Consider the following 19,504-nt stretch of genomic DNA (forward strand, 5'->3'; position numbering starts at 1 on the left):
TCTGAATCTAAACAGTAGTCATCAAATGCTGATTTCAGGTGCATCCGCTGGAATTGTTAAGATACTTCCCGTACTCAATCATGAGAACCAAAGAAAGTCTCCAGGACTGACCCCACTCGTCCCAGCACTGTCCCTGAGGGGTTCTGATGAACCCGGCTGACTGTTCACGAAGGAAGGAGGATCGTCCCCACGCTACGATTGTCCACCATCCTGTCAGTCACCACCTTCTGCGGTCATTTCCAGAAGCTTCCCATGGCTCTCACAATGGCAAAATGAACTCTGCACATGGCAGTCCTGCTGTGGGAACGTCCTGGGGCCTCAGGGATGCGTGGGGGCCCCGTGTAGGGCATCACTTCCGTGGGCAGGGCCGGACAGACACGCCTGTCAAACCTGCTTGCCCTCTGCTTCTCAGCCAAGACTGTGACACAGTCAGTCGTCCTCCTGGAGCACGAGGACAGTCAGCGCATGGAGTCCCGGCCGAGGAGAGCAGGTCAGCATAGCAGGGGCGGGTGGGCAGGCCCGGATGGCGCTGAGAGCTGTCCTTGGGGGTTGGGGGGTGCTAGGGGTGGCCTCCTCCTCATCAAAGGTGGTGCCTGGTTTGTGGACATTTTGCTGGGTTAAGTTGCATGGACATTGGCTGCTGAGTCCCACCTTCATGAAAGACAGTTTGGGCCATGATGGATGAAGGAACGCACTGTTTTGTACTCTGATCTCAGCATTGTTGCCCCAGGGCGAAAGAAAGGGAAGGAGGGTTTCTGAGTTCAGGTACGAAGTGAGTGCAACCAGCTGCCTGCTCTTGGCGGCAAGGGCACAGCCAGACACAAAGTGGCACTTTGGTGTGGATTTGAGCGAGGGTGCGAGGGAGCGCTTCTTCCCTTTGTGCTTGGTGCCGTCTGCCTCTCCCATCATATTTATGGATCATCAACTCCCCTAACTTCCTCTAACACATTCCTTCCTCTTTGGAGTCCCGTGCGGACGAGTGCGTGTACACGTATTTTCTCCTTCGCCCACTTCAAAGGCAAGAAAACTGAGCCTTAAGGTATGGCCAGTGCTGGCGTGGGAGGGACCCAAGCCGAGGACCACCATCTAGATGCTCAGGCCTCTTCTGACCTTAGGCGCCCCTAGAATGGCTGTAGAGGAAGAGCGTCCTTAGGGGTCTGTGGGCTAAATTTGCTTTCCTGTTGGGACTCACCCCTATTTAAATCGGGGCTGAGTTTTTGCCAAGAAACCGCCGTATTTTGTGTTGCCCTTCGGGGTGCACTGCAAGCTGCTTCACTGCAGGAATGGGCTAGAGTGGCTGCTCCTGGGCCCCACCCACTTATACCCAAGCCCCAGTGTAGCTTTGGGGGTCCCAGGAGCCAGGAGCAGTTGGTTGGCATTTAGAAAATCCTGGAGCACTTTCTGTCTTGAACTGGCCCTGACTTTCTGAGTTCACTTTGATTGGTGGGGGTCTGAGAAAAGCCAAATACTATCAGACCTTCCATGGGAGGCAAGGGGAGGGGGGGAGCAGTCGGACCAGAAGACCCTCCCAGAGCACGTTGTCACCCCTGGACCCGCCTTGGGAAGGCACCCAAAGTTCCTGCAGGGCTGTGGGACGCAGTTCCCCGCCGGTCCTGATCACTGGGCCTGGCCACGTGGCCCCTTGGCAACTATGGAATATAATACTTGAGAGCAAGCCAGGTGTAATTTGCTAAAAACAAAAACTGTGTTTCCCCGAAAGTAAAACCTAGCCAGACCATCATCTCTAGTGCGTCTTTTGGAGCAGAAATTAATCTAAGACCCAATATTATATAAGACTCAGTCTTATATTAAAATAAGGCCGGGTATTATGTTTTATATTATTACGTTGTATTATATTATATTAATTATATTATGTCATATTATATTATACCCGGTCTTATTTTAATATAATTTTTTATATTAATTTTTGCTCCAAAAGACGCGTAAGTGCTGATGGTCCGGCTAGGTCTGATTTTCGGGGAAACATGGAATTAGTATTTTGTGAGCCTGAGTTTTATGGTTACTGACTCCTTGGACCCAAGCAGATTCAGAGCCATGGACCCCCATCAAAGGAAGGTGGGGTCACAGTCCAGGGTCAGTGTATTTCCCATCTGTTTTTGAACTTCTAGGCTGAGGCTTGATGCATATTTAAGTGGATGTTTTGTGAGAAACTTGGGGGGAAAATATAAAGGTTTATAAAGATGTTGCACTCTCCTTTATTAAGTGGAAGGCTAAGAAATCCTGTCCCGGGGGCGGCTGGGTGGCTCAGTTGGTTAGAGCGCGCGCTCTTAACAACAAGGTTGCCGGTTCAATTCTCACATGGGATGGTGGGCTGCGCCCCCTGCAACTAAAGATTGAAAACTGGGACTGGACTTGGAACTGAGCTGTGCCCTCCACAACTAGACTGACCTGGGCCCTGCATACTTTAGGGCTGGCGTCTCCTGGTGGGACTGAGGGAAAAGCCAGAGGTGACGACTCTGTTGTTGTACCCACCACAGCGTGAGGGGCTGGGCCTCTGTGCACATGCCGCCTTGTCTATGATACACGGTCACCAAACTGTGTCATTTGTGAGAGCAAAGGGGGGCACTGTGAATAGCATGCTAGGACAGGAAGGGACCGATGGGCTTATGGTACATCAATGATAGCGCCTCTGGGTCAGGTCCATTTCCTCTGCCTGTTGATCAACTGAATTAATTGTATTGTTTTCTGAGACAGTGACTTCATGGTTTCATTGAATCTGTGCTCGCACACTCAGAAAAGTTTAATCAACACCAGATTTAAGAAGAAAGCAGATTTCCTAAAATTCTACCATCACGAATAACAAGCGTTAGCATCAGTGAACAGTGTTCCAGAATCTGAGTGCGCACTCTCTGTCTCCCCCCCACAAATTTGGCACACGCATGCACACACTGAATGATGGACAGATGGACGGATTAGACAGCTGGATGGGTAAGGATACAGACTGAGGGACTGCTAGAGAGATAGGTACACTAACATTATTTTACAAAAATAAGATCACGTCCTACATGATTTAAAAGTAAAATTTTAATTTTACTTAAATTTAAAGTTATTTTAAAAAGAATCACGGAATTGCTGAATGCAGTATAAATGTTTCTCAACTGCAAGAACTTTTACTTCCTTAGAAATCCCCATTCGGATTAAGATAAGAGATTATGAAGCTGGACAAGTCAGAGATATGTAAAATCGACAAGCCTCACGTGAGATAGCAGCCCTGCCTCCCGGCCATGACACAAGGTGGCCCCCTGCCTACAGTCCCTGCTACCTGTCAGGGTGCCCAGCCGTGACACGTTGGTGACTATTGCACCTGCCAACTCTCCTTGGCATCCTGAGGTTCAGAGCCTAGTTTCCCTCTAGAAACCTGCTTCCTAGGGCTGAGGAAGCTTCTCTAATTTCCTGAGCAGACCACACGTGTCAGAGGTCTGTCCAGCTGTTTCCTGGATCTGAGTTTACCTTTGTTTTATCCCCTTGCACTAGTCTTTGGTGCCTGAAGTCTGAGTTTTGGAACAAGTCACACGGCGTGAAAGAGCTGTCAGTTCACATCAGCACGGGTTTGGCAGGCTCTTCCTGCTCTGACCCGGTCCTCCTGGCCGCCTACAGAGAACAGAGCACTGGCCACACCTGAAGTCCCTGCACAGCCGGATGTGAGCGTCTCAGTGAGTCCTTGCTGTGGACCGGGCCGCTGGTGGACTGGGGGCGGGGGCTGTCCACAGGGAAAGGACCCGCCAGTGACCGTTTCCCATTTTGCAAAGTCTACAGGGTTGATTTGCTCTGGTTTTCAAACGTGTTTAGTGCACACACCTCTTCAAGAGGTGTTCGACTCCTGTCAGTCCATTTGTCATCCCAAATGAAAAGAAGCAAATGACAGGAAATTTGGGGTCTGAGAGAAACGCTCCCAGCTGTGCCCGAGGAGATGCACAGACCATCACGCGTGTGATGGAGGAAAAGTAGAGACAACCCGCTGCCCATCCACAGGCGCTTCAGCAAAGCACCTGTGCTTCATTCCTGTCATTGAGTCCAGTGGGCAGGTAAACAAGGTTTCTGCAGCCCCCCAAACACCTGGCAAGTGCGGGGCCACACTTGGCAGTAGAGATGCTGCTGGTGGGGAGTTGCTGTCAGCATCCAGGGTCCTGCCAAGCGCTGTGTGTTGTTTATGGCCACGCTGTTTGGTTGGAGCGAGCGGAGGACTGATGACAGCCCGGGCCGGAGCCGTTTCTGCGGATGCGTTTCCTTACGCAGGAGCCTCGAGCCCAGAGTGTTAAGATGGGGCGAGTCTGCGTCCTGGGTGCGTGTGTGTTTGTTACACCATGGGCAGGACTTTTTAAAACTGCTTGAAACAGTCCACATTTAAAAACATTTTAGAATTATTTGGATGGATTGATAGGCTAACGATTGTACCAGGGCTGGGAGTGGAGATAAATGTGACTGGAACAAAGCTGTGGAGGTGACTGTTACAAAGCAGGGGGCACCCGGGCGTGCCCCGGGGTGGGGGGCTGGGCAGGAGCCCTCTGAGGGCCTCCCACCCGAAGGACTTGGGTTCTAGACGAGTCAGCACGCCCCTCAGAGAGACGACATTCCAGGCTTTGATGATGAGCTGCTGCTGGGCTTCATCCACACAGACCGGGAGCCCCGGGCCCACTGCAGCTCAGCCCTCAGAGACCTGGCCATTGAAACCCACCCCCACCAGCCAGGGGTTCGTGGCCATTACTACCTCCCCGAAAGAGTGGTTTGTTTCAGTTTCACCTCTATCTATATGCTCTTGCAACGTGTTATTGTCCTAGCACATTTCCCAAGTGTGTCAGCACGAGTGTCCTGGGGCTGCTGGAGGTGACGGGTACCACCCCTGTCACGTGCACGCAGCATCTTTCTGTGGCAGCGCCCTTTCCCCAGCCCTGCTTCCCACCGATTGTCCCTGACCCCTCTGATGTGGGCTGTGGGTGCTGCCTCTGGTTGCTGGGTTACTGGATGGGTCGTCCAAACACTGACATTTATTCTAGGGCAGTCTTTCTTTCACCATCACCCCTAAGGAGCCTTTTGAGACACCTTTTCCCCAGTTGCCCTCCCATGAAACGTTACTATCTCAGGTATGCTGTGTCTGTGTTTATGCACATCTGTGCTTATACACAGACGGGTAAGAAATTTTGCCCGAGACCCAGTCCCCACCTGTGGGGGCTGTGCTACCCCTGCTGAGAACGCCTCGTCTAGACCCACTCCCCAGTCAGTTCCCGGGGCCACAGGCAGCGCCTGTGCTTTAAAGGCAAGTCCAATCTCCTGGAACCAAAAGGAACCCGGCCCCTGCTCTGCTTCGGTGGAGGACTGATTCAGTATCAACAGTGGGATGGAGAGCCCCTCCGCTGGTCACGGACACCAGGGCCAAGGCCAATGTCATCATCCTGTCCAAATCGGCCATTTCCTTCCCTACAAATGATGTGTGTGGGGGGGTTGATGCCATGACCTCCTTGGGCCCCGAGCCCTGGCACTGACTCCAGCCCTCTCCGCCCAGGGTTCTCAGGCGCCCCAGTCATGGCGGAACTGCGCCCCCCGGACTCCACACTGACAGCCCTGGACGAGGAGACGCTGTGGGACATGACAGAAAGCCACCGCTGGGAGATCGTGCGTAGCATCTGCCCCAGCCGCCTCACCCCCTACCTGCGCCAGGCCAAGGTGCTGGGCCAGCTGGACGAGGAGGAGGTGCTGCATAGCCCCAGATTCACCAACACCGCCATGCGTGTCGGTGAGGACCCGCCCGTCCTGCCCACCTGCTCCAGTGGGGCCCTCGTTGCTGAGCCAGCACGACACAGCTGTGCTGCAAAGCTAAGGGGACCCGCGTTCCAGATGTGTTTCCCAGGGCCGCCATAACCAATGACCACAAAGTGGGTGGCCTCAAATGGTAGTAGTGGATTCTCTCACAGTCTTGGAGGCCAGGCATCTGAAAGCAGGGTGTCAGCAGGGCCAGTTCCCTCCGGGGCTCTAGGGGAGGACCCGGGCTGCCTCTTCCTGCTCCGCTTGTGGCTGCATCACTCCAATCTCTGCCTCCTTTTTACACGGCCTCCTCTGTGTGTCTCTCCTTTTCTGTCTCCTATAAGGACACTTGTTGTTGGATTCCGGGCCCACTCAGATTGTCCAGAATGAGCTCATCTCAGGATTTGTAACTTAATCACATCTGCAAATACCCTTTTTCCAAACAATGTCCCACTGACAGGTTCCAGGCAGACATATCTTGGGGGCTACGAGTCAGCCCGTTCCAGAAGTCTTTGGAGCCGATCCTGGCGTTCTGACTAGCTGACTCGTATTCATTCAGAAATGGGGGCGCTCATAGTTCCATCATATCAGGATATTAGGAGCACTGGATGAGTTTCTGTTTATAAGATACTCTTCTCAAGCCCGGGCCATAGAAAGCCAGCAGTGGTTCATCCGGCAGCAGGCACAGATAGTATCAGCTGCTGACATGATACTATCTGTGCCTGTTGCCTGATGAACCTCAGATGCAGGAGAAGTGAGTCCCAGCTACTAATCCAAGTCGAGAGCCATGGGGTCTGGTGGGCCCGGGCCCTGGGGTGCTGCTGTTTGCATCTTTCCTCCTGCGAGCTTTGTACTCACACATCTGCTCGTGTCCACCTATAACGCACCTGGGAGGTCTTGAGAGCAGCGATCACCTTCCTTAGTCTTGTCTCCAACTAGTAGCACTTGGGTCATAGTAGTTGCTTAGTAAACATCAGCCTCGCCCTTCTCGGGACTGACCGCCACCACATGAATGAAAGGGGCCTATAAGAGCTGGAGGGGGTGGTGGCTCGCCCCCTCCCCTGGGCTCCCGATTCCCCTGTGTGCAGGGACTCTCCCCTCTCCTCCCCCCTCACGGGGCAGCCCACCCACCGCCTGTTAGCCGACTGCTGTCTCCCCAAGGGCACTTGCTGGATTTGCTGAGGACGCGCGGGAAGAACGGGGCCATCGCCTTCCTGGAGAGCTTGAAGTTCCACAATCCCGACGTCTACACCCTGGTCACCGGGCTGCAGCCCGACGTGGACTTCAGCGCCTTCAGTGGTGAGGGCTCGGCCTCCAGGCAGGTTGGCAGGGGCTCCTTGGAGCCGCTGGTTCCTGGCAGCCTCAGGGGTCCGCTTGCCGGCGTGGTGTTCGGGACGCTTTCCCTGATGCCTTCAGGCAGAGATTCCCATTCCTGTGCTTCAGCACTTTGGGGGTGAGGAGAACCCCCACTAACCACAGTGGGGCCTGGGGCTCTAAAAGGAAATCTGTCCCCGATTAGCCAGCACCAAGAGGAGACCCCTCTCGGGGTGTGGGATCTGCATGTGAGAGGTACAGGCAGAGGGAAGTGTCCTTTCCCTAGAAAAGCTGCTGAGCTGGCCAGCCTGGGGGCCTGTGCTGGAGGCCTAGGGGCCAGCCCAGCCCTGGGCCCAGCCTGACCCTCAGGAAGGCCCCCCACACCCCCCGCCTGAAGACAGAGAGGTGTCTGCAGCCTGCTGGCGTGTGCTCAGCAGCCAAGTACAGGTCCACTCCACTTGGGGGGAGATAAGACCATCTTTGTTCATTGAGCAATTTGAAGCCTCCCTTGGGTGGGGCGGCGAGGAGGCTGGTGAAAGATTCGGGTTTCCAGAGGAGCAGGACACATGTCGCTTGAAGGCTGGGTGAGAGGACATTTCTGCCAGCGTGGCCTCAGTCCATGTTCACGTTATTTCGAGTCTGTTATACAGATTTATGCTCCCGGTTATGTTTTCGTTAGGACAACATTAAAATGCGTTAGCATTGAGCATGTCTGGCCTGATGGCGGGGTGATTGGATTTGAACAGCGGGTCCCACAGGGAAGCTGAGAGCGGGTAGTCCTTGTATCACAATCTCAAGTCTGCTTGAGCCTGGAAGCCTTTAAGGAGACCTCTTGAAAGTCTGGGTGCAGGAAGCAAAGGTTTGGAGGCGAAGGAATGAGGGCATGGTGTGAATGCCTGGCCGCCCTGCCCCTGCCCCGGCCCCTCTCCTGCAGGACTCATGGAGACGTCCAAGCTGACCGAGTGCCTGGCCGGGGCCATCAGCAGCCTGCAGGAGGAGCTGAGCCAGGAGAAGGGGCAGAAGGAGGCGCTGCTGCAGCAATGCCGGCGGCTGCAGGAGCGCCTGGGCCAGGCCGAGGCCCACGCCGAGAGCCTGCGCCAGCTGGAGGCCGACCACGGCCGCATGAAGCGCGAGGTCAGCGCCCACTTCCACGAGGTGCTGAAGCTCAAGGACGAGATGCTCGACCTCTCGCTGCGCTACAGCAACGCGCTGCAGGAGAAGGAGCTGGCTGCCACCCGCTGCCGCGGCCTGCAGGAGGAGGTACGCCCGCTCTCACCCCAGGGCCTTTGCACTTGCTGCCCCGTGAGCCTTGGCTACGGCGCCCCTGCAGGGCGCTGACCCTTCGCCTCCACCTCCAGGCACCCCTCCCATTGCCCATGTGGCAGCGAGCCCACCCTGCCCTGGAGCTGCCCGTGGGCTGGCTGGTCTGTGAAGTGCCCACTGTGGGGAGGCCCACCTGCCTGTATCTGGGGTTCTGGCTTCTTCTGTAGTGGTGGGTCTCCTTGTCAGTACCCCAGGGATGGTAGACGTCTGTCCGCTCCTCGTTTGTCTTTCTCAGCTGGTCCTGGACTCCGGCGGGAGAACAGGGGTGTGATGAGCAGGCCCTCCTCAAACCCCAGCGATGTTTGTTACTCATTTTTCTCTTGGGGATTATTATCTTCTTAGTGATTTGTAGGAGTTCTTTAAATATTGTGGATATTCGTTCCTTGTCATGCTGGCATTTGCTTTTTGCCTATAACTATGGCATTATTTTTTCATTCTTTTAATTTTTAACTTTACTTAGAAATAATTCCAAATTTATTTTTAAAAATATAGAAATACAACTAGTACAAAGGACACCCACATATCCTTACTTTATCATTTGGGCTCTCTCTGTGTCTGTCTCCTCTCCTACACACACACACACACACACACACACACACACACACACACACACACACTTTTTCCTGAACTGCTTGAGTTACATAGATCAGGGCCCTTTACCCCTAAATATTTCCATGTATATTTCCTAAAAATAGGATATTCTCTTCTCTAACCACAGTACAGTTATCAACTTCATAAATTTACATCGATGAAATCTTTAGTCTAGTTTGCCCAGGTTCCACTTTTGTCAGTTGACCCAACCGCGTTCTTTGCAGCATTTTCCCTCCAGCCCAGGATCCAGTCCAGGCTCAGGTGTTGCATTGGGCTGTCCTATCTCTTTACTCTCCTTTAATCTGGAACATTCCCACAGCCTTTCTCTGTCTATCACGGCATGGACGGCTCTGAGGACTGAACCGCACCTCCCCTGCCTTGTATGAAATAACAGACCGCTCCTCATTTGGGGTTTGCTTCATGTTTCCTCATGAACATTTGGTGGTTATGCATTTGGGGGGCCCTGTCTAGGGGGTGCTGGGCCTGTCTCAGGGCACCCTGGGGGGAGGTGCGATGCCCAGCACCCCTCACTGGTGACGTTATGTCACCACTCGGCCCAGGGCTGCCTGACGCCCCCACTGCGTAATCACAGTTTCTTTTTGCTCCCAGAAGCTAGTAAGTGACGGGGGCGGGGGGGGGGGGCTTTGAGGCGGGCAAGTGCCCTGCTCCCTGTCAGCACTTACCGTGTAATTAACCTCAGTGGCGATTCTTGCCCCCGTGCCTTGCTCTGGTGGCTGCAAAATGACGAGCCTGTCTGCAGCGCTCCCTCCAGCCCACCCGCTGGCCCTGGGCATCCTGCCTGGGAGAAGAAGCCCTTCCACCCCCAGTTATGTGTCTGATATGGGCACAGCTGCATGGATTCCTGTTTCCAATGGCCTGTGACACATCACTGTCGTTAAGGAGTTTGGTGCTCAGATTGTCCCCGATTGGCCAGTGGGAGCCCCGCCGGCTGCTCCATGTCCTGTGACACGTCCCCTCTGTTGCTGAGCACTGACTTCCTTTCCGCATCACAAGATGTTCCAGGACCTTCTCGCACCCCCCCACCCCCGCCCAGCTCGGGGTCGGCCGTGTCTCTGAGGGGTCCTGGTTCCTGTCAGAGACGAGGACCTGGGCTCCAGGTGCGCTTGTTGCTACTGGGGTGTCTGCTCCTTGGGCCTTTCAGCTACAGCTGGGAGACGCGTGCACATAAATACACACACACGCACCACATGGACACACAGTTACGCACACAGACGCGTACAAGTATGCGCACGCACACACACGTACATATCTTAGGAGTCCTGACTTCACACCCTTACCTCAAATTCCCGCCTCTCCCAGAGTTTTTCTTGCCCTCCCCCATCCCACACGTGTATGTGCCCCTCCCTCATGAGACCCCTGGCCCCCAGTGTTAACACACTTGCCCACATGCTCAGCCCTACGCTGCATCTGAAATGGCATCGCTCTGCCCATGTCAGTACAGTGACCAAACCTACTGAGGGCTCAGGATGTGTAATTCTCCACACCCCAAACCTCCGCAAGGCTGAGGGCGTGTAGTTAAATGCGGCGTTCAGAATTTCTTGTGCTTTCTCCCCCCTTTCACTGTGGTTATGGTATGCGTTTCAAATGTAAGTAGGCTCACTTGTTTGGGCTGACTTTCAGTTTTAGGCCGCCCCCACTCCAGATCTCAACGGTCTAATTTTACTTTTTGCATATGTATTAGGTTGGTGCAAAAGTAATTGCGGTTTTTGCAACTATTTTTAACCTTTTAAACTGCAATTACTTTTGCATCAACCTAATAGAACATGGCATGCCTAACCTGTTGGCCCCCAGCAGGAGCTGGGTGATGGCTTGTGGAAGGTTTGCTAACGAGGTGTCGAGGTGTCAGGAGGGAAAGGTCCAAGCGGAAAGTCCTGGCCTTGTCCGCTTGGCCCCCGCTGCACCGTGAGTGCCAGACTTCAGCCGGACATCCAGACGTCCTGGTTCTTTGCCTTACGGAGGAAAGACCACACCGAGGCGGGGAGAGGCTGGACCCATCAGCTCGAGGTCCAAGTTTCTCTTGGGCCACTGTCCTGCGAAACAGAGGCCAGCAGGACCTGGCCAGGTGGTTTCCAGAGCCCGGACATGTTGCCCACTGAGCGGGAGGTGACACTTTCTGGACACTGACGGCAAACGCGTCTGAGTAGGCGGGTCCTGCATCACCAGGCCCCGCCCACATCTCCGCCCCCTCTGACCTGACTTTCTCTTTTCACTCACTGATTTTCATGAATCCGACTTCCCTTTAGCTGACGTACTTGGCAGAATAGGAAAAGGCAGAGGCCCCTACATCTTCATCGCTGGCTACTGGTGACTCTGTTTCACGACAGGCTCCGAGAGCTGGTTGCCAGGGCTTCTTGTTCTGTTTCCTGGGACCCAGCCCAGGCCTTTAACCACTACGCCTCTTCCATAAAGTAATGCTAAAGTGCCTTTTGCCTCCCAAAGGAATTGGGACCATTTGTGAGGTGAACGCTTTACTGGGTTTTGCAGTCTGGGGGAGGGGCCCCTTTAAGTCTGAACAGTGTCATCACTAAGGAGGGAGGTGGCCCTCGCCTGGGGGGTCTCAGTGTTCCCACAGCCCTCCCTCTCCATCTCCTCCTGGCAGTTGTATCTGATGAAGCAAGAGCTGCAGCGAGAGAGGCTGTCAGCTTCCTGTGAGCGGGAATTTCGAGAGCGGTCCCTGAAGATGGCCCACAGCCTGGAGTGTGGAGCCGAGGAGCTGAGCCACCTGAAAGAGGAGAATGAGAAACTCCGGTCACTGACTTTCAGCCTGGTGGGTCCCGGTCCCCCAGGCTGTGGGGTTTTTGACAGGCATCCCATTGAGGTGTGAATAAGGTCCTGGTGACATGAAACCCAGTGACTCACTCAGGCCTACAATGTTCTCCCCCTTCCCCACCCCAAAGCGCAGAATTCACAGCGACTGGACACGATGCCCCACTCAGCGCCTCTGCTGAGGCCATGTTGTTCTGGAGTGGATGGGGCTGATCATAAGTGATGGGGTTTGCTTTAAAGTTGGGGGGACAGGGAAAGAAACCTTTCCGCCTGCGAAGTACTCTGCGTTGAAGAGTGGGCAATTACAGGACTCGGAGGGATTAGGATGCCAGTGCCCCAGAGTTATGCACCCCAATTCCTTTCCATCAGTAAAGATCTCCTTGTCAAGCTCTTCCTGCAGTAGACACCCACTGGGCACAGGGCACAGCTGTCACTCAGGCTGGACTATGCCGCTGTCACGAGCCCCCGCCAGGGACGTGAGCCTGAGGAAGGCGGTGACCTGGCCGTTGGTGTTTCCCTCCCTCAGAAGCTGCACTGGTGGGTCTGTTGAAGGAGCAGCTAAAAGTGCCTAAAGGAGGAGGTTCCACCCCAAGGGGCTTCAGCTTCCAGCACTTTCCATCTCCTTGACCAACCCTGCACAAAGTGCAGGTTTCTCCTGCCTAATGTGTAGTGTTAGCGCTCCATCCGCCCACGGCCGGCCTGCAAGCTTCCTGCTGCCTATTCTCAGGATGAGCTAACACGGATGCTTCCCCACGGGCAGCCCTTCGTGGGGGTCACGCCCTGAGCTGACCTCTCTTTGCCGCAGGCAGAGAAGGACATTCTGGAGCAGAGCCTGGACGAGGCCCTGGAGAGCAAGCAGGAGCTGGTGAAGCGCCTCCACTCGCTGCGGGAGCGGGCTGTGGCCGCCGAGAGGCAGCGGACGCAGGTGACCTTCCCGGCGGGCGCGCCCGGGTGGTGCCGCCTGGTGCGGAAGGCAGATTCTTTCATTCTTTCATCCACACTGAGTGGAGGACCAAGTTTGCCAAACGAATGTGTCGTTCATTCATTATTCCTTTGTCAAACTATACTGAGCGCCAAGTCACAGTCCGAGACAAGAGGTCACGGCTTGTGGGGGGTGGTGAGCAAACAGGTCAGGCAAACACGTGATGAAAACAGGTCACGTCAAATGAGTGGAGCCCCGGGTGAAAACCAGGGATTTATTGAGTTGTTACAAAATGCGAGGGGAGGAGGTGGAGAAAGGAGATGGTGGAAGAGAATGAGGCCGGTGGAGGGAAGTCGTCTGTGCATTCTGGGGCATGGAATAAACAAAACGATTGCACATGCAACATCCATGCATCTGTGATGACTGAGTTCAAATGTAATCGGCACAGCAGCTCTGTGGACGCTCCTGGAAACGAGCACTTAAGAAACGAGCATGAGTTCACCTTATTTCACCTTTAGCACCATCGCCCCTTCTCTCCTCGAGGCCCCCCCACCCCACCCATCCTTAGTCCAACCCTCAGAGCCGCTGACCTTCATGGGCTGTTTGTCCCCTCTGTCCAGTACTGGGAAGAGAAGGAGCAGACGCTGTTCCAGTTCCAGAAAACTAAGGTGGACTGTGAGATGTACAAGGAGAAGATGACCGCCCTGCAGAGCCAAGTGGTCGAGCTGCAGAAGGAGCGGGACAAGGTACCGGGAGAGGCGAGGGGCCGGCCTGGGCCGGGTAACGGGGCGCAGAGAGGACAGGAGGCACCTGTCCGGCGGAGCCCAGCTCAGGAAGCCCGCCTGCCCTCTGGGTGTGGCCGGGGACCGGCTGGCCACCTCCCACAGCTGGCCCTACCCTCGATGGCAGCTGGTTCCAGATTTGGGGTCTCTCTCCTTAATCCACGTGGTTTCTCAACTCCCACCCCTGTCATCTGCTGACACGCTCACAGTGCAGACTAGAGGTCATGTCTAGTGCCTTCTTTCATTCCTAGCATACTGAGGGTTATTAAAACCACGTCTGTCACGTGCATTATAAACGAACGGTAAGTGTGTGCCTGTCGGGGTGAGCTCTGTGTGGCACGCACCGGTGAGTCCAGGAGAAATGCAGGCAAGAAGCAGGTGGCTTCTCTGGCTGGGGCTCCTGCGTTGTGCTGGCACGGCCTCTATGCGCTGAGTATCGCTATGTCTGGGCCTGCAGGCCTACTCCGCGAGAGACGCAGCCCAGGCGGGCATTTCTCAGAACCTGACGGAGAAGGACGCCCTACGCAGGAAAGTGTTCGAGCTGACGGACCAAGTCTGCGACCTGCGCCAACAGCTCCGCGGGCTGCAGGCTAAGTCACCACAAGGGGTGAGCACTTCTGGCCCATGTGTGGCCTCGGATGCAGGGTGGCAGGGCTGGAGGCCACCAGACAGGGTGTGCGCAGGGTGGGAGCCGAACAGGGCCACTCGCGGCCCCCCACTGGGGCCGGGACATCTGCATTCAACTCTAACCTCCGAGCACGGGGTCCCACAAGCGAACCATGTTGTCAGACGTTGAAGATGCACACAGGTAGGTTGTCTGCCTCTGCACCTCCTTTTATGATGATGTTATGCAAATCATGAAGGGGGAGCTTAGCAGAAGGTTCTGAAACCTGTAAAGTGTGGTGTTTGATGAGAAAAGAAAGCAGCAGATGGAACTGTGCAGGCGGCCACTTGCTTTTGTAAATAATGCATTCCTGAGATGTTTGAAAGTCGTGTCCAGGAGCGACCTGCCTGAAGGAGTTACCTTCCCAAAGAGCTGACACTACGATAAACCCTCTAGTGTGGCCTCCCTGGCAGCTCAGCCACTCTGGTGGCTGCACGCGTGACACTCTTCAGCGGTGCCCAGGGACCTGGGTGGCAGGCAGAGCCACACCCTCCCCTCTCTATGTAGGGGCCCCAGCCCTTCCTCCCTCACCCCTCCCCACATCAACCATGTTCAAAAGATACACGTGTGCATAGAAAAAAAATGACGGACAGACTGCCGTCTGCTCAGTGTGCTGTTTCTGAGCGAGGGAGGACAGGTGAATTTTATTTTCTCTAATCAGCCTGTGTCCCCCCACAATATTCTCTGTGCGATATGTGTAGGCATATTATACATACCGTGTGCAGTATTTGCATGACCAATAAAGAACCACACGTATTCTCTAAAAGAACTGAAACGCCACTCACCAGGCCAGTTGCTGTATGTCCCCTGATGGTCAGCTCCACCGAGTGACCCTGTGGGCAGCCAGGATCCCAGGCTTGGAGGAGGAGACATAACTCTGGTTTGGCCTGGAGGCCGATGCCAGGAACCTGCCGGGGGGGATGGTAACGGGGTGGTGACTGGGTAGAATCCGGAGCATCTGAGCGGAACCTGCCCTGAATTAACCAGTCCGTCGGTGTCTGCAGCCCGAGCAGGAATTGGGGGCCAGGGAGCCCTGTCAGAGGGGGAAGCAGCGGCTCGCTCGTATGTTTGCCATCTGCCCGCGGGACGACAGCCACTGCAGCTGCCTCAGCTCCTCCAAGGTACAGCCGGTGCCGCCTCCACTGCTGGGGCAGCAGGTGGCCTGGCACATAGTAAGTGCTAAAGACATACTTAGGGGGCTGATGGGCTGCTTTCAGGTGTGCGCTGTACCCCGGCATCCTCTAGCCCCCCCACTCAGCCATCACACGTGACCCTCAGCCAGGTACTCCGCCTCTCTGGGCCTCGATTGCTTTCTATGTAAAGTGGGGCAATACTGCCCACTTCATGGATTTATCATGAGAACTCAGGATATAAAACGCAGACAGTAGCTGATAGGGTGCCGGGTCACAGTAGGTGCTCAGCTAAGTGTCCTGATTAAGAGCTTCTCCCCTCCCTCTGCCTCCACTGCCCTGATGGCTTCTTCCCTTTCCCCAGCACAGGAGGGGTCGTGGGGGCATCCCCACGTGAGCCCCACGCTGACCTCCGCTTCGTCGTCCTGCAGGCTCAGCTCTGGTCTGACCTGAGCGCCACGTCCAGCCGCGAGCTGGTGGACAGCTTCCGCTCCAGCAGCCCGGTGCCCCCCAGCCAGCAGTCCCTGTACAAGCGGGCCACAGAGGACTTCCGGGACCTCTGGTCTTTCAGGTAGAGGGACGCTGGTCGTTCACTGGGGACACCAGCCAAGGGCCAGACAGGGGCTGGGTCTCTGGGTCTGAGACGGAGTAGGTGGCACAGCCTGAGCTGTCTTCTTACACTTGGCAGCAGCTCCCTGGAAATCCCGGAGGCAGACGGGAGAGCCTCCCCCGGAGCTAAGGCGGGCGACACAGACCTGGATTACGAGATTGTGGACAGGGCAGGTGAGTGCACCCCAACCCAGGGAGGCAGGTGAAATGACCCGGTGTCTCCAGGGTTGGGCACAGAGAAGTGAACTTGACCGCTGCCCTGACTGGGGCCTCTGGCAGTTCAAGCCAGTGCCCACATGCTCTGTTTACTGGGTGTCCTTTCTGTTCTCATCTAGAGGCTGAGGCAGTTGATTTATTTCCATGTGCAGCTCAGCTCAGGTGTTCCGACAGCCGTGGACATGTGCTCTCTCCCCCTCCCTGCTCTGACCTGGGGACCTAGGCCTCCCAGTGATGGCGGAAGGCAGCAGCCTCAGGCCCCACTGGCCGAGGTGCCTGTGGGAGCAGCTCTCCTCCTGGGGCCTTCCCTTTTCTCCTGTGGCTTACTCCGCCCGCTGTGGCTTCAGGGGTCCCCTCTCCTCCTCCGGCCACGGGCCCCTCACGGACAGCCCCCTTCATTAACTCTTCCACCCTGCACGTCTGTCCCCAGCCTGGAGTCACACACAGTAGGTGCTTAGCAACCCCTCTGGAATTCACCCCACAGCCACCAGGGGGCACACATACCCCACACTGCTCCACACAGACGCACCTTTATGTCGGGGCTGTGGGTCACATGACCAGAAACCATACCCTCCCGAAATCTTTGGGGGTTTTATTTATAACGGTGGTCAATTGGGAAGATCCACCCAGGGCGTATCCAGCTGCATGTGAGATCATGAATAGGGAGGGTTATTGCTCTTTATGTCTTTTCTGTTGTGATTCTACATCATGTCCCATTTCCATCTGCTTTTAAGTGGGATTGATCTCAAATACATCAGGAGCGTCATTAACTTCACTTGGCTTTGAGTGTAATCACGAATGGATTTTTGCCTGTGGGCTGGGCATGGCTGCCACTGGCAGGCTGCTGTTGACCCTCAGGGAAGGGAGGCTGCTGCCTGGGCTGGGGCCCACCTGCCTCACAGGCTGCATTTACAATGCAGGGCTTGGAGACACCCTGGGGACATCTAGTCCTAGGACTGCCACTCAGAGGCCTCCACAGCCAGCTAGGCAGCCATGCACGTCAGTGCAGAAATGGGGGCCAGGGCCACGCCAGATTTGATAGTTGGAGTGAAGTCAGAAGTCCAGGTCCTAGATTCCCTGTCTTATAAAATGTTGGCAATATTCCAGTATCACAGAGGACACAATGGCGGTCAAACCCTAATGCAACTCTCCAGCAGCCCCTCCTGTTTTGGAAAGATGAATCAAGGTCTAAGCAGTGAGGAAGGGAGGAGGAAGAGAAGGGTCAGCCTCAGCAAAGGGGACCTGAGGCTGGGAGGACTGAGCTAGCTCCGTCAGGAGTGGGTGGCCTCCCAGGCTAGTCCCGCTCGGTGTCTAAGCCTCTCTGTTCTGTCTAGACCTTCCTGAGTCCGAGAGCAGCCTACAGCCAACCTCCAGGAGCCTCTGCATCTCAGCCAGGTGAGGGGAGGGCGGGGCCACGGTGAGCAGGTGGCAGAGTGAGGATGGTGTCCTATCACTGTTGGGAAGTGACAGCCTTTTTGAGGATGGGGTCGTGGTGTAGGGGCTGGAGAATTCCAGAGTGCTGGGGCCTGAGGGGGGTTAGTGGGGAGATGGCGTGGCTGTACCTCCTGCTCGGGGCCGCACGCAAACTCTGTCACCTCCCTTCCTGCAGCAATGTCCCGGTGCGGCGGAGGCCGGCCCGCAAGATTCTGAGCCAGGTCACAGTGCTGGCCTTCCAGGGGGACGCTTTGCTGGAGCAGATAAGTGTCATTGGTGGGAACCTCACGGGCATCTTCATTCACCGGGTCACCCCAGGCTCGGTGGCGGATGAGATGGCCTTGCACCCAGGAACCCAGATCGTGATGGTGAGATGAGGGGCCTTTGTTGTTGTTGTTTGTTTGTTTTAACAGTGGTGATCTTATTGTCACTGTGCGTGTCTGTGTGAGAGAAAATACACAACATAACATAAAATTCACTGTGTTAACCATTGAGGACACCTTTTAAAACTTTCATTGTAAAAGATTCATTAAACTGCAGAAAACATGTGTACAACTAAACTAGTTATTAGTAAGTGACTGTGTGTGCAGGGGGTGGCTCTGATATAGCCGAAAAGCAGAGTCATTAAAAGTCAGCCTTTCAGAAAACAGCGAGGAATGCACAAAGCATGTGTCACCCCATTCTTGACACTCGCCCCGTTCTCCTAGGAGGAGACTGGGGATGAGGCAGGGGTGGGGTGTCAGGGTCTGGAGCCCCATGTCCCCCACTGGCTTCTCCCTCCAAATGGCTGTCCACGTTCTAAGCCATGTCGTATGTCTCGAAAGATCTCAGCTCAAGCTCCCGATATGTCACCTTGTATTCGCCACTGCACGTGACACAAAAGCCTTTCACTACATTTCCAACAGCTCAGGGCCCTCTCGAGAGTTTCAGTGACCAGCTTACGTTGTGGTCATAGCCACAGAGCCCTTTATGATGTTTGGGGAGCCAGTCCTGATACCCAAATGGGGCCAGTTCAGTTCTAATGGTGTTAAAAACACACCTCGGGTTTTTTCACATTATAAAAATACTCTCCTAAACTTAAAGCAACACAGGCAATGAATGGCGTGGACAGTGAGAGCCGATGAGCTTCCACAACTGGGGCGGGGGGCGTTGCATGGCACCCAGTGGGTAGAGGCCAGAGATGCCCCTAAACATCCTGCAGGGCCCAGGACGGCCCCGCAACACAGAATGACCTGGCCCCACATGTCAGTAGTCCCAAAGCTGACAAGCCCTGATCTAGAATGCTCTTGAAAGCTCTAGAACACAGGTCCATTTTGAAGAGCAGGAACTCGGTCCTTATGGTGATCCTGGCCCACAGTGTATTGGGGAAGGGTTGTGGTTGGCTCTTGGGGTGGGAATGTGTACAGTTTGGAGGAGCTGAATCAGGTCGTCCTGAGACACAGCCTGTGACAAAGGCTCTGATGGGTGCATGTGGGTGGCCGGAAGGCGAGTGGGTTTACTGTGGGGGACGCGCCTGCATTCAGACTGCAGCTGCAGGACCCTGGGCCATAGAGGCTGGTCCCTGTGATTTGCCCGCAGGTAGATTGTGAGGCCACCGAGCCCTTCTTCAAGGCCACCCTGGAGGGCACGACCCTGGAGCAAGCCGTCGGACTTCTCCGGAGGGTGAATGGCTTCTGCTGCCTGTCTGTGAAGGTCAACATGGAGGGTATACACACCCCCATCCTGCCATGAGGTCACCTCTCGAGACTTGCCCAGCCACCCAGTCCTGTCTCTGCGAGCCCCTGGCCGTGCCGACACCAGCTCCCATGGCCCACCCCAGAGCCAGTCTGCACCCCAACTCTGTGGAGGCCCCCAAAGCAGCTGGAGACCGCCTACCCACTGCGTCTGGCACCAGATGGCTCTGGAGACTTTGTGGGAGATTTCTTCTTTCGCTCCTTTCACATTCCAGAAACTTCCTCGTGTGGGATCACTG

At 55.3% G+C, this 19,504-nt stretch overlaps 1 protein-coding gene across 10 annotated transcripts in view; it reads left to right on the forward strand.

The window, feature by feature from the left end:
- CARD14 (caspase recruitment domain family member 14) overlaps positions 1–19,504 on the forward strand; it is a 29,992-nt gene that overhangs the window by 4,232 nt on the left and 6,256 nt on the right. For 6 of the 10 annotated variants that reach the window (XM_074319918.2, XM_074319919.2, XM_074319910.2 and 3 more), the window contains exons 2-16: positions 39–490; positions 3,496–3,674; positions 5,522–5,752; positions 6,922–7,059; positions 8,009–8,334; positions 11,609–11,776; positions 12,581–12,700; positions 13,318–13,443; positions 13,937–14,086; positions 15,148–15,315; positions 15,705–15,844; positions 15,962–16,056; positions 17,433–17,493; positions 17,708–17,900; positions 19,111–19,237. In XM_074319918.2, coding sequence (XP_074176019.2) covers positions 5,542–5,752; positions 6,922–7,059; positions 8,009–8,334; positions 11,609–11,776; positions 12,581–12,700; positions 13,318–13,443; positions 13,937–14,086; positions 15,148–15,315; positions 15,705–15,844; positions 15,962–16,056; positions 17,433–17,493; positions 17,708–17,900; positions 19,111–19,237 — 2,023 coding nt within the window. In that variant the 5' untranslated portion in view covers positions 39–490; positions 3,496–3,674; positions 5,522–5,541. The remainder of the gene's footprint in view (positions 1–38; positions 491–3,495; positions 3,675–5,521; positions 5,753–6,921; positions 7,060–8,008; positions 8,335–11,608; positions 11,777–12,580; positions 12,701–13,317; positions 13,444–13,936; positions 14,087–15,147; positions 15,316–15,704; positions 15,845–15,961; positions 16,057–17,432; positions 17,494–17,707; positions 17,901–19,110; positions 19,238–19,504) is intronic. The other 4 variants (XM_074319914.2, XM_074319917.2, XM_074319912.2 and 1 more) reach the window with 4 other exon arrangements.

The sequence above is a fragment of the Rhinolophus sinicus genome, chromosome 12 (assembly GCF_057876585.1).
Source record: "Rhinolophus sinicus isolate RSI-liver-muscle chromosome 12, RSI-T2T, whole genome shotgun sequence".
NCBI lineage: Eukaryota > Metazoa > Chordata > Mammalia > Chiroptera > Rhinolophidae > Rhinolophus > Rhinolophus sinicus.